General features: G+C 37.0%; 2 protein-coding genes across 2 annotated transcripts; both read right to left on the reverse strand.

Annotated features, from left to right (window-relative positions):
* Positions 1-274: 274 nt before the first annotated feature.
* Positions 275-13,799, reverse strand: LOC117320792 (mediator of RNA polymerase II transcription subunit 17-like; the record flags this gene model as incomplete). Its single annotated transcript, XM_033875280.1, is given in 13 exon segments — positions 275-2,255; positions 2,381-2,529; positions 3,490-3,610; positions 4,100-4,231; positions 4,550-4,606; positions 4,948-5,147; positions 5,331-5,396; positions 9,193-9,264; positions 11,534-11,664; positions 11,760-11,927; positions 12,324-12,501; positions 13,007-13,148; positions 13,623-13,799. Coding segments are annotated over 13 exon segments (1,813 nt in total), but the record flags the coding sequence as incomplete, so codon positions are not given.
* Positions 1,000-1,638, reverse strand: LOC117320793 (collagen alpha-1(I) chain-like). Its single transcript, XM_033875281.1, has one exon. The coding sequence runs from the start codon at positions 1,636-1,638 to the stop codon at positions 1,000-1,002; it is 639 nt and encodes a 212-aa protein (XP_033731172.1).
* Positions 13,800-14,782: the final 983 nt, after the last annotated feature.

The raw sequence follows: 14,782 nt of genomic DNA on the forward strand, positions 1-14,782 counted from the left end.
GTGGAGGACTGGTATAGGTCTAGTAGGTAACGATACTGGTGTGTGGAGGGCTGTTATAGGCTTAGGACGCACAGTACATAACAAACTTGCCATCTTGAGTTCTGATCAGTTCCAAAATTGAATATGCCCAACTAGCTCAGGGAGAACCTACCAATGAAATCTGACAATAATTGACGCCAGATGGACGGAAGGACTGACTTGAATAGCCCACTATCTGATAATGGTGAATTCAAACAAAGAACATTTTCTAACAATAATGACCCAAACAACATAATAATCAATATCATTTTATTGTACACAATCCACAATTTCTGTGAAATAACTTTCGGATGTAAAATTCTTATCTTCAATAAGAAATACAAAATGTATATGACTTTTTTAACAGGCTTCATTCATCATCTATGTCTTAACACAACTAACAAAGAGCACTGGGCTTTATAAAGTGATATCTTATTATCCTTGGCAGAGTACTCCAATTCGACAGAAATACATTTAGTTGTGTTGACAAGTGAGCTGATGATATAAACGCAGCGTAGGTGTGTCTATCTCTAGTATAAGACATCAGTGTAATACATACATGTCAAAGAGATGATGTTTGGAAGTGTTTCTAGTCGAAATAAACCTACATTTAACAAATCTGTCTATAATCAAATGAATGAAAGATGAGTAATGATGTTTTGTTTGAAAGATAGCAGTTTGCTTATAAAAAAACATTACTAATTAAAAGTAGGCACCCGATCACTGAACCATGTGATGGGCTGAAATTGGTATAAAAAAACAGTTAAACTCATGAATGTAGGACAACTATATATTTTTAGGCTGCCAGCTTGATAGACAATTCATTGAGAGCATGCAATAGTTTATTCCATGCTCCACTGGGCATCTGTTTATCTAATGCTCCACTGGGCATGTGTTTATCTAATGCTCCACAGGGCATCTGTTTATCTAATGCTCCACTGGGCATCCGTTTATCTAATGCTCCACTGGGCATCGGTTTATCTAATGCTCCACTGGGCGTCCGTTATATAATGCTCCACTGGGCGTCCGTTTATCTAATGCTCCACAGGGCATCGGTTTATCTAATGCTCCACAGGGCATCGGTTTATCTAATGCTCCACTGGGCATCTGTTTATCTAATGCTCCACTGGGCATCGGTTTATCTAATGCTCCACTGGGCGTCCGTTTATCTAATGCTCCACTGGGCATCTGTTTATCTAATGCTCCGCTGGGTATCCGTTTATCTAATGCTCCTCTTGGCATCCGTTTATCTAATGCTCCACTGGGCATCTGTTTATCTAATGCTCCACTGGGTATCCGTTTATCTAATGCTCCACTGGGCATCTGTTTATCTAATGCTCCACTGGGCATCCGTTTATCTAATGCTCCACTGGGTATCTGTTTATCTAATGCTCCACTGGGCATCCGTTTATCTAATGCTCCACTGGGCATCCGTTTATCTAATGCTCCACTGGGCATCCGTTTATCTAATGCTCCACTAAGCATCTGTTTATCTAATGCTCCACTGGGCATCTGTTTATCTAATGCTCCACTGGGCATCTGTTTATCTAATGCTCCACCGGGCATCTGTTTATCTAATGCTCCACTGGGCGTCCTTATATATAATGCTCCACTGGGCATCCGTCAACTAATGCTCCACTGGGTATCCGTTAACTAATGCTCCACTGGGCGTCCGTTATATAATGCTCCACTGGGTATCCGTTAACTAATGCTCCACTGGGCACCTTCTTATCTACTGCTCCACTGGCGTATGTTTATCCCATGATGCAATGGACGTCCTACTAATTAGACAGCAATTCCTTTGTCAACTGTTTGTCAGGTGATCTACTTGGGGCCATGTTTGTCAGAGAACAATCTACTAGCCATTTGTTTGTCAGATCAGACTTTCTGCTCACATTTCTGTGACCATCATGCATTTATAATTTGAAGCATCATACAATTCCTCCAATTAAAACTTCTTCTCCAGCATACCTCCATATGTCACAAAAAATAGACTATAAATACATATTTATAGCTATCACTTTGATGATCGTGTGAGCACTGCCAACAAGAGTTCAAACTTTGATGCAAAACTACGTCCATCAAACCGTTCAAGGTCAACAGACTGAAAGTCTGTACCAATGCTTTGCCATTTAATGTCCTTTAATACAGCCCTGTTCTTGCTGTTGTGATCTTTGGAATGGCACTGGAGGAAGACCTTTACACCACTACTTGGCCCACTCTTGATTGCCAGTACCCTAATAAGTAGACAGATATTGTATACTATCACAATTTCTTTTCAGATTGAAAAGTTTTATCGAAAATAAAAAAGAGAATAAATTGAAGAGGTGAAAATGATTTTACATGTAAATCAGATGCATACCTATCATGGTTTGGTGAAGCTAGTACTAGTGATGAGGCTGTGCTCACATCCTCCATGTCCCCCACACCAAGGGCAGTACTGGTACTGAGCATCTGCCATCCCATCATTCGGGCTAGGTTCTGGGAAACACTTAACTGGTGCTGAGATATCTGTAAAATGTAACAATATATACAACACACTTTGTAGAACAGCTTATATTTAAACAACACTGTATAGAACAGCTTATATTTATACAACACACTTTGTAGAACAGCTTATATTAATACAACACACTTTATAGAACAGCTTATATTTATACAACAAACGTTATAGAACAGCTTATATTGATAAAACACTCTTTATAGAACAGCTTATATTTATACAACACACTTTATAGAACAGCATATATTTATACAACACTCTTTATAGAACAGCTTATATTTATACAACACACTTTATAGAACAGCTTATATTTATACAACACTGTATAGAACAGCTTATATTTATACAACACACTTTATAGAACAGCTTATATTTATACAACACTTTATAGAACAGCTTATATTTATACAACACACTTTATAGAATAGCTTATATTTATACAACACTTTATAAAACAGCATATATTTAACAGAGTAGAAACATGCTGAGTTAACCAGACAACTACCTACAACCTCTATACAGTAAATACCATATAGACACAAACAGTGTATATAAATATCTATGACAGAGCACCTCTTGGATTACAATTATACCTAAATTATCAAAATTCTACCATTTCTTTGAAACACGACATTTTACAGACTCATACTGACTATGCTTTTAAAAACACAAAAAGAATTGTAACCCGACTTGCTCCATAAATGCAAACTAAGTATTTTGACAGTTTATCAGGAAAATTACTAGAAAATTGTAATGATTGAAAGTCAAGATTGATGACCAGTATTAGGACCAACTCAGTGTTAGGACCAACCCAATGAACTGCTTCCCCTTGTCGTTGACTATACAAGGTATGAAACAGTTGATTTTTATGTTCTGATGTATCATCAAATTATCTGTAAATGTGGTGCATTATAACTAAATGTAGGGTATCATGTCTACATGTTATTTATCTTATCTGGTAGGTATACCTGCCACATGATGAAATCTTCCAGTTCCCGCTCCTCATAGGAAAATGTGTAGACACGCCCCTCACGTGTGACAGCTTTTACCATGTCCACTCCGATGTTCAACACAAAACTGTGCCATACCCTACAGGAACATACAGAAAAATGTGAGGAATCTATGCTTTTAGTGAACAAAAACTTGTACTGTTTGGAGATGTCACCTAGAAAAAAGAACTTGTACTGTTCAGAGATATTGCCCAGAAACAAAAATTTTAAGAAAGGCATTACTTAAAAAAACCCCATAAAGGTCAAGATGTTTTCCAGCAAACATCAGACCTGAAATATTGACTGAAAAAGTGAAAAAGGGGTCTTGCAAATCACTTTTACCTCCTGAACTGGTCCTGTCAACTGTGAAGGCTTTATAAGGGAGCTGTTACCGGTACATAGGAAATACACAGTAGACAACCAGAAAAGAATTTCCCTGTCTTGTTTAGGATCGTAATACATACATCATGTGCCTGCTGTATATCAATGATGTTATTGTCAACTATTGATGTTATTAACATGAAAAACAATAAGTTTAACTCCATAAAGGAGGGAAGATGTAGATATGAGATTGAGTGAGATGACGTACCGCAGATCATATCCCTGGGATGTGATCACTACCCGACAGCTTGCCTCTAAACTGTTGTTGGTACAGTTCCAGTGTGTTGCTAAGTTAGGATCCTTCTGTGAGGAAGCATAGCGATCTATTGTCTTCATGGTTCTGTAACATCAAGTTATAACATGCAACCTTAATGTCTGAAGGGTTCAATTGAGACAATGAAATTTAAGTAGGCTGACTACCTACCTTAGGTGATAAACATTGACACCCGATGACATCATACTTAGTACATGACGATGAACAAACAGTAGGCTGATTACCTACGTCAGGTGAGAAACATTGACACCTGATGATATCATACTTAGTAAATGACGATGAACAAACAGTAGGCTGATTACCTACGTCAGGTGAGAAACATTGACACCTGATGATACCATACTTAGTACATGACGATGAACAAACAGTAGGCTGACTACCTACCTGAGGCGTAAAACACTGTGCTTTGTCTGCTTGATGATCTGATGCAGTAAACTTTCACTGAAGCAAAAGAAAGATGAATATCATTCAATCTTCATTTGAAATATAATTGTAATCACTTTTTAAACGAAAATAAATACCTCATATTTTGATTAGATTTTTGTTCTTGAAAAGCTTAATAATCTAACAATAGGTATATAATTATGTAATATATGTTGATTTAAAAATCTGTTAAACCATTTCAAGGTGACCAGGGTTAATTACGTAACAAGGTAGGTAAACAAAACTTAAGTCACCTAAATTATCATTATATCATTATATCATTACACTAATTGGCTACAAATGATAATAAGTGAATCTCTTTTGCACTGTTCCACTTAATTAAAATCATCTTGACTCACTTTTCAATCATTTCAGTCAGTTCTGAGCGTGACAGGGCATTGGGTCCTGCAAGTCGCCGTTTCTTTGAGATGCCGATGACTGCTGTGACAGGATGTGGTGGCGAGAAGTGGATATTTTTGAAGTGGAGCTCACGTAATAGCTGATGGAGGGAGTGCTCTAAAACGTGATTGTGGTCCAATTTGTGAGGCGTTGATGACTGCTAAAAAATCAGATAAAATGGACTTAAAAAAGAAACTAGAAAAAACTAGTAAATTATACTTGATAAAATACACATGTCTTGCATATATACGGGGTTTGTCATCAGTTAGGTAGTTATGCAACACTTTTCTGCACAATTTTCATTTATTTCTCTAAAATTGTTTAATTCATCTTAAGGATTTACCTTTTTCTCTTTCTCTTTCCCAGGAGAATGGCACAGTACAATGGAAAGTTGAATACCAGGGAATATCTAAAAAATAGAAAATCCATATTAGTAATTCAGCAAGTGTAAAATAGGATAACGCATATACCTCCTGGTGGGAGACAAAATCTCCCTTATTTTCATGTTATTTATTACCTCCCAGGAAGAGAGCCTAAATTCCTATATTTCATAATTCCCTCAAGTATTTTGGCCATTGCCATTTTTATTTATATCTCTCTCTGTTTTTCCTCAAGATTTTGAGATTTGGCTAAATTTAGAATTCATGTGATCACTCAGTCAAAATGGTGCTTAATGGACTCAGGATTCCCACTAAGCTCTGGCTAGTGTGATGGCTCTCGCTAGAATATCTATCGACATGAATTAAAGGTAAGTTGCTTACAAACTATAAATCTGTTAGTTAACAGACTTTTAAAAATTATTCTTTGATCATCAAGGATGAAACTTTGTTTACAATCAGCGATTCAAAGCTTCGTCAGACCACAAAATCACACGTGTTTTCATATAAAACATCATCTATTTCATAACACTAAAAAAAACTAGTACATGTGTTGGTCTTAAAGGGACATCACGGTAAACCAATTTTTATTTTGTATTTTTTCATATTATTGGGTATCTTTAAAAAAAATATCCTTATGAACAATAACCATTCGAATTAGATGATATTTGTATATAAAAAACATCAATTATTAATTATACAAGAGATCCCAGAGGGATCTTGGCGCCCACCATTGAATGATCTTTATAGGTTCCATGTCAGATTGATCTTTTCTCTATTTTTCCCTTCCTCTAAGTCTTACTAATCTGTGTAAATTCAGAAACAGCCCTCTAGTACTTTTCAAACAAGGGGAACCTATATATAAAATTTAAGATTTAGCGATAATGGCTGTCTGTTGTTTTCGGATTGGTCCCAAAATGCAACACCAGGGACCAAGGGGAACCTACATATGAAATTTGAGAAAGATCCCTTCAGTACCTTCTGTAAAATAGCGATAACAAACTTCAATTGTCAAAATACAAGATGGCTGCCTGTCGGCCAGGTTGTTTTCTGACTGGTCTCAAAATCCAATATGCATAACTAGACACAGAGGGCAACCTACAAATGAAATTTGAGAAAGATCCCTTCAGCAATTTCTGATAAATAGCGATAACAAACTTCAATTGTCAAAATCTAAGATGGCTGCCTGTCAGCCATGTTGTTTTCCTATTGGTCCCAAGATGCAATATGCAGAACTACAGACCAAGGGGAACTTACAAAAATGTTTGAGAAAGATCCCTTCAGTACTTTCTGATAAATAGCGATAACAAACTCCAATTGTCAAAATCCAAGATGGCTGCCTGTCGGCCATGTTGTTTTCTGATTGGTCTCAAAATGCAATATGCATAACTAGGCACCGAGGGGAACCTACATATGAAATTTGAGAAAGATCCCTTCAGCACTTTATTAGAAATAGCGATAATAAGTTTCAATTGTCAAAATCTAAGATGGCTGCCTGTCGGCCATGTTGTTTTACGATTGGTCTCAAAATGCAATATGCATAACTAGGCACCAAGGGGAATCTACATATGAAATTGGAGAAAGATCCCTTCAGTACTTTCTCAGAAATAGCGATAACAAACTTCAATTGTCAAAATCCAAGATGGCTGCCTGTCGGCCATGTTGTTTTCCGATTGGTCTCAAAATGCAATATGCATAACTAGGCACCAAGGGGAGCCGACATATGAAATTTGAGAAAGATCCCTTCAGTACTTCCTCAGATATAGCGATAACAAACTTCAACTGTCAAAATCCAAGATGGCTGCCTGTCGGCCATGTTGTTTTCCGATTGGTCTCAAAATGCAATATGCATAACTAGGCACCAAGGGGAGCCTACATATGAAATTTGAGAAAGATCCCTTCAGTACTTTCTCAGAAATAGCGATAACAAACTTCAATTATCAAAATCCAAGATGGCTGCCTGTCGGCCATGTTGTTTTCCGATTGGTCTCAAAATGCAATATGCATAACTAGGCACCAAGGGGAACCTACATATGAAATTTGAGAAAGATCCCTTCAGTTCTTTCTGAGGATTAGCGATAACAAGAATTGTTTACGGACGGACGGACGGACGGACGGAGGGACGGACGGACGACAGACCACGGACACAGGGCAATTTGAATAGCCCACCATCTGATGATGGTGGGCTAAAAAAGGTTATCACAATTCGTTGATCAATAGTCTGAATATGCAAATTTTGTGACATATACGATAACACGCATGCGCACAACACACTAAAACACCTGAAAACAAAAATGGCTTCCACTGTGAATCGACTGCGGTTGAAAACGATAACAGCTTCCGCGATGAAGAGAATAATTGGAAAATGGGTCAAACACAATCCTAGAATTAAACTGGGGAAGCAGTACAATACAGTTCAAACATGAAAACAGCAGTACGTAATACGGACGCTGCTCGTATTCTGCTTGATTGCTGGATAGTAGGTCATGACAATCTCGGTAATATTTACACAAACTCGGTAATATTTATACAGTCTGTACCAGTACATCGCTACTATCACTATACTATATGTACGGTGTTTACACTTATTTACACATAAATATATGTGCTGGAATATATACAGAACGTGTTATTTAACATTTAAACCACTGTATAATATCGTTGTCCAACTAATCCCATTCGCCTTGTAAACTATCGTGTGTTTGTGTTGCCTCGATTTCAAAACAGTTACGTAATGATTTAAAAATAATTTCCGTGCTAAATTTAGAGGGGGATTCCCAACTAAATCAAGTGGTCAAGCTGGACATGAGGATCGACTGTGAACATTGTGACAGCACAGAAATATAACTGGAAAGGAACAAAACACGTACATTCATTGAAAATTATAATGTTTTTACCGTGATGTCCCTTTAATGGTCAATCATGATGTTTACACTGACTGTACCTTCCCTGACAGAGACAATATATACAGAATCTGGGATTTTTGTGATAACATTTACTGTAGCAATGGGTTATAAAGACTCCCACAACAATCATCGTCATTCAGCTCTCAAGACTACTTACACTTGGAATATATTTAGATTGAACGGTCCACCATTAGGGACTCCTCAGGAAAGGAATTTTATGGCAATTTTTACATCTGATTTGTTGCCTCAGAGAGAAGCTTTTACATTTCAAGGAAAGTCCAAGCTGATAAATGAACTGGCTTGTCTTTTAAACTACATGTTTCCCTTTTAAATGCTTTTATGTAATATGCACAAAACTGAGAAACTTTTTATGTATAAAAAGATGAATAATAATTCTAGATTATCAAAATATATTATACTAATTGCATTTTTATCCTATATAACTTATTGTTGTTTTCATATAATATGATTGATATCTCCAATGAATATCAATATTCTTTATCATAATTTTCAAAATCAATTTATTGATTTAAAATTTTCAAAATTAATTTATTGATTTAAAATTGAGTAAAATATTTTTAAAATAATGTCACCCATCTCCCTTATTGGTCTCCAAAAAGTATGGCATGTATGAAAATGTCTACTGTAAAACACATTGTTTATTTCCTTTGTCTTTGGTCTCAACACATTGTCAAACTGCAATCCAGTATACTAGTGTAGAATTTATAGAATATTGCTATTGCTTCTTTGTTGATATACAAATTGTAAATGCAGTGAAATAAAAATACATAACAAATATGTCACTTGAATTTTGTATACTATAGAAATATTAATCAAGAACTCAGATGGTGTTCACTAGAAAACATGGGTAGTAAATAGCGTAAGTGTATACGGACTGGTAGGTGAACAAACTATAACTTACATTTGTGATGATTTGGTTGCCCACGACTAGATGAGGTACTGACGATTTACTTTGGACTGCTTCTCGGGCCAACTGTGAAATAAATACAACAATAAGTAACTTTAATATAATACAAGACTATTGGATGTACATGTAAGACTAATCTCTTCTCTACTTTTGTCAGCTTCCTCTTCATTGAAAATAACATAAACCTATATAATATTATGAAATCTGAGAAAGATCTATCAAGAACTCTTCGAGGAATAAGGATAACAGCTTCAACCAATACAAGGAGAATCTACTTATGAAATTTGAAAAAATTCCAAGAAGAATTTTATGGGAAATAGCGATAACAAACATCAACAGTCAAAATCCAAGATGCTGGCTGTTGACCATGTTGTTTTTCTAATCAGTCATAAAATCAAACAGGCACAACTAAGGACCAAAGGGAGCCTATATATCAAGTTAAACAAACTTCCTTCCAGTACTTGTCAAGAAATAGTGATAACAAACTTTAACTGTCAAAGCCCAAGATGGCCACCTGTCAGCCATTTTGTTTTCCTGATCAGATTCAAAATTGGATGGGCACCAATAGGAACTAAGGGGAATTTATATCAGAGGTTTGAGAAATACTCTTCTAATACTAAAACAAGAGGCCCAGAGGGCCTGTATCGCTCACCTGGATTTCATGAGATATGAAACAAGAATGATGATTAAGTATATTTGTCACTGGTATTGCTATGTCAATATATTATAGGCATTTTATATGGGTATGTGAGGTTTTTATGCCAAAAAATGCATTAATCCATGAAATGAAACTGACTTTTGGCGCAACCCCATAGGGATGCTACCACACAAATGTGAGTGATATCCATGGCTTAGTTTCAGAAAAGAAGTTGTTTAAACCAATTGACCCCTTCTGACCCCGCCCTCTGCACCCCGGGAGGTCAGTTCCTTCTTTTATAAAATTTTGAATCCTTACCCAAAAGGATGCTACCAGTCAAATATGAGCTGTTTCAGAGAAGAAGTTGTTCATATCAATTTAGCCAAATTGTCCCCTTTTGGCCCCACCCCTCAGCCCCCTGGTGGGGTCAACCCTAAAATTTGTACAATTTTAAATCCCCACCCCATGACCATGCTACCATACAAATGAGAGTGATATCCATTGCTTAGTTTCAGAGAAGATGTTGTTTATATCAATTTAACCAAATTGACCCCTTTTGGCCCCGCCCCTCAGCTCCAAGGGGGTTGGCCCCATCATTTGTTTAATTTTGAATCCTTAACCCAAGGGAATGCTACCAGTCAAATATTAGAGATATCCATTGCTTAGTTTCAGAGAAAAAGTTTTTTATGTAAATTCTGCCAAAATGACCCCTTTTGGCCCCGCCTCTCAGCCCCAAGGGAGGTCAGGATCAGCCCCACTATTTGTACAATTTTGAATCCGAACCCCAAAGGGATGCTCACAGTCAAATATGAGCAATATCCATTGCTTGGTTTCAGAGAAGAAGTCGTTTATATCAATATAGCCCAATTGACCCCTCTTGGCCCCACCCCTCAGGCCCCCGTGGGGTCAGCCTCACCATTTGTACAATTTTGAGTCCCCTCCCAATAGTGATGCTACCAGACAAATGTGAGCAATATCCAATGCTCAGTTTCAGAGAAGAAGTCATTTATATCAATATAGCCCAATTGACCACATTTGGCCCTGCCCCTCAGGCCCCCAGGGGGTCAGCCCAATCATTTGTACAATTTTGAATCCCCACCCCATAGTGATGCTACCAGGCAAATATGAGCAATATCCATTGCTTGGTTTCAGAGAAGAAGTCATTAATATCAATATAGGTATATTGACCCATTTTGGCCCCGCCCCTCAAGACCCCCAGGGGGTCAGTCCCACCATTTGTACAATTTTGAATCCTTACCCCATAGTGATACTACCAGGCAAATAGGAGCAATATCCTTTGCTTGGTTTCAGAGAAGAAGTCGTTTATATTAATAAGAGCCAAATTGATCCCTTTTGGCCCCGCCCCTCAGACCCCTTGGGGGTCAGCACCACCATTTGTACAATTTTGAGTCCATACCCCATAGGGATGCTTCTGACAAAATTTGGTCAAATTCTAATCAGTGGTTATGGAGAAGAAGTCAATTGTTGACGAACGGATGGACGACGGACGACGGACGCAACGGTATGGCATAAGCTCACCTTGGTCCTTCTTTATAGATGAACAGTCAACAATGTAGGGCCATTTGAATAGCCCTCCATCAGATGATGGATCAAAAGGTGGACTAAAAATTTAAATGTTTGTTTGCAAAACTAATACTAAACTAAAACACAAACATGTAACAACATCACTGAATTCACCTGTGCAAAAATTTCTTTACAGAAGAGGACGTTCTGTGCCACCTCCAGTTTCTGCTTCCAGTAAGCATCAGTAGGTATGGTGCCAAGGCCAGAGGAGATCTTCAGAATGGCACTCATCAAGTCCATGGCCTCTGTAACAGTGAACTATCAGTTTAGTTACATATTCAACACTGTAACTTATATAAACCAGTGTTACAGTCTGTATGATTAAACTGTTTTGTCTTACCTGGGACCACCTTGACCTCCACTTGAATGTATGCAACACCCTCCAGTTCACTAGGAATTATGACCTCTAGACTGCCCTTAGGTAGCATGGCCCCAGATTCAGATCCCTCGCCAACAGTAGTACTCTTGACCACCTCAAATGTTCCTCCCTGCCAGTATCGTGATCCAGCTATTGAGATAATGAAACACAAGATGAATCTATTGAAACTGCCTGTTTTGTTGGTATAAAGGGAGATAACCAGTACACAATGAGTTACTTGGGACACATTGAAGACTAAAAATTGCAAGCTAAATGCACTATTGACCTTTCTTTGACTTGTGGGGATAATTTATTTTTTAATCGCATTTTTTCACTACCATCTTTAATCAAAATCTCATAATTTACCATGGATAAGCTACTGAAGAAAAGTCACAAGAACAGGCCACATAGACAAGTCACACACAAGTCATGAAGGACAAGGCATCAGATAGGATCACCCTATCAGTTCGCATAACATTATTATATTATATTTCATGCCGGACATAAGTAGAATCTGAAGCATGACACTCCTGTTGTCTCACTGACCTGATTTGTAGCTGAGGTCCCCCAGTATCAACTTGCCAGCCTTCTTCAGTCGCCAGTTCTGTCGGAGTTTGAGCAGCTCCATGTGGAAATCTCCCTGTGGTTTACTACCCATCTCAGACTGTGATCGTCGTAATCTTTCCGCCCCACTTAACAAGACGTTTGTCGCCTCATTGAGGGCCTGTAAATGGTATGTACCAAATTGAATTAAACAGAAATGATAAAGATAACAATTGATCATCGTAAATACAGTTTACAATTAACAAATGAACCTCTGCATTGCTCAAAACACAATGGTTTTTGAAAGATATTTTTGTCGATATCATACAGTAAAAGAAGATCAACGTAAGGCCTAATGCTTTACAGTCACATCATAGATTAACAGCTCTTTGGATCTGCATTCTTTGCTCATTTAGATCAAAATACACTAGTAGCTAATAGACATGTATTAAAAGTATTAAAAAAAATCCTCCAACCATATCTCGGATAAATTTTTTTTTTTTAAATATCCACATTTCTTCTTTTATGTGTGTGAATAAATTAAATCTTTCATAATGTGATGTTTTAAACTATGAAAACCAAAATTATAAACAGTAAATATTGTGAAACTTTATTATCAAACAGTATGAATTGCAGAAAGAAATGAAAGGGTAATTAGTGTAATACAAACTAAAGACTCTGCATACCGATTTCTTGGAGAGGAGTTGGAGTTGAAGTTGAGGTTTGGGATCAGGTGAAGGCTGGGACACCTGGTCTAGGATCATATAGCGCTTCTCCTTGGTAATATTGAGAACATCCAGAAGTACACTCATCTCCGTCAGGGAGCCCCTAATTAGTCAAAAAACTTAAGTCTCTAAACAACTTACTACATGTACATTATTTTTTATATATGTATGCAGAAACAAACACACAAATCTCATGAGATATGATAATGATGGTCCTATGACAATGAGGGAAGCCAGAATGGATTGTACACTGTACGTGGCATGGAGTATAACAGGTTAACAATATTTTAATACAATTTGCATCCTCAAAGGATCCTGCATGTATTCTGTTGTTACATTATTTGAGTAGACATTGTTCACGGATGCTAGTACTGCAGCAGTGTTTCATGAGAATTGTCTCTAGTAGCCATTGCTCTGGCACTATTAATATCCTAATACCCTGACTCACATTAATATATATTTATGATATTATATAACGAAGTTGTCTGTGTCAAACACACCATTGCAAATGTCCGGATACATCTACAGAGGTTCAGCAAAAGCTTACAGATTTAAAAAGTCTGAACATTTCACTCACTTGATTTTGTTCCTGACGGAGTCCCAGGGCCAAAGTGATGGCTGGAATGATGTAGCATTCTTATCATCACTTTCCTTGTCAATGTCACCCGACGATCCTTTCTTGTCATCAGATTCATCTTTGTAAAAGTCTATCTTGTGGGCAAGTTTACTTAAGTTCTCTGACATGGACAGCGGCCTGGAAAATATACAGAATCCTCTTTAAATTGTTTGTTGGGTTTAACATTCCATGAACAGCCATGGCAGAACATCCTTGTATACATAGCAGCTGATTTTTACCTAAGTAAATATATACAGGACACCTGTTGCATATTATCCAGATTGGTTTGGTTTTGTTCAACGTCCTATCAATAGCTATGGTCATTTAAGTACAGTATCCCCTGTGACAGTGTGTGTGAGATATACATGTGGCAAGTACATATTATGTGTTTTTTTGAGGCTATGGTATGTTTGTATTTTTCTCCTTGTGGTAATGATTGTGATGCTGATACAGAGTTTATATAGTGCTATCTCACTCAAGGACACCCCGAAGGACGCAGCTGGTCACATTACGCTGACAATGGCTGAACCAGCACAGAATAGTTCATGATCTCAGCTTCACATTATCATTATACTCCTCTTAAAGGACCATCATTCAAAACAAAAGTTGTTAATGATAAAGCAAAAGAAGTGTGGTTTTCAATAAAATATACCAAAATTCAAAATAAAATTCGACAACAGCCCAACGAGTATTGTGAAAAATCGGAAAATTAATTAAGTTAATTAACTAATTAAACTTTTGCATAAGCTTTTTAAGTAAAGTAGATTTTTAAACTCCTGATATTACTTAAAGTCTCATTAATTTATGACAAGTAGTGCTGTGTATCTCAAGGGTAGTGATGATACCATTCAATGAAAAATATATCTCAATACTTGAGTCAGGATACATAAACAGAATTATTATCAGACTATTGTGTTTACCGGTACTCATTATCTTCATTTGTTTGATATATAATGTCTCATTAACCATACATCATGATCTAGTTTTCATTTCAAGTCAGAAAACAAATATCTAAATATTGGTTTCATACTTTCATTGTTTCTCAATTTAAAGAAATGAATATCATATTATGCATGATTGTTTTGTTTATTAAGCTACTCGCCAACACAGATGGCTTCAGG

This window comes from Pecten maximus, unplaced genomic scaffold, assembly GCF_902652985.1.
Source record: "Pecten maximus unplaced genomic scaffold, xPecMax1.1, whole genome shotgun sequence".
Classification (NCBI taxonomy): Eukaryota; Metazoa; Mollusca; class Bivalvia; order Pectinida; family Pectinidae; genus Pecten; species Pecten maximus.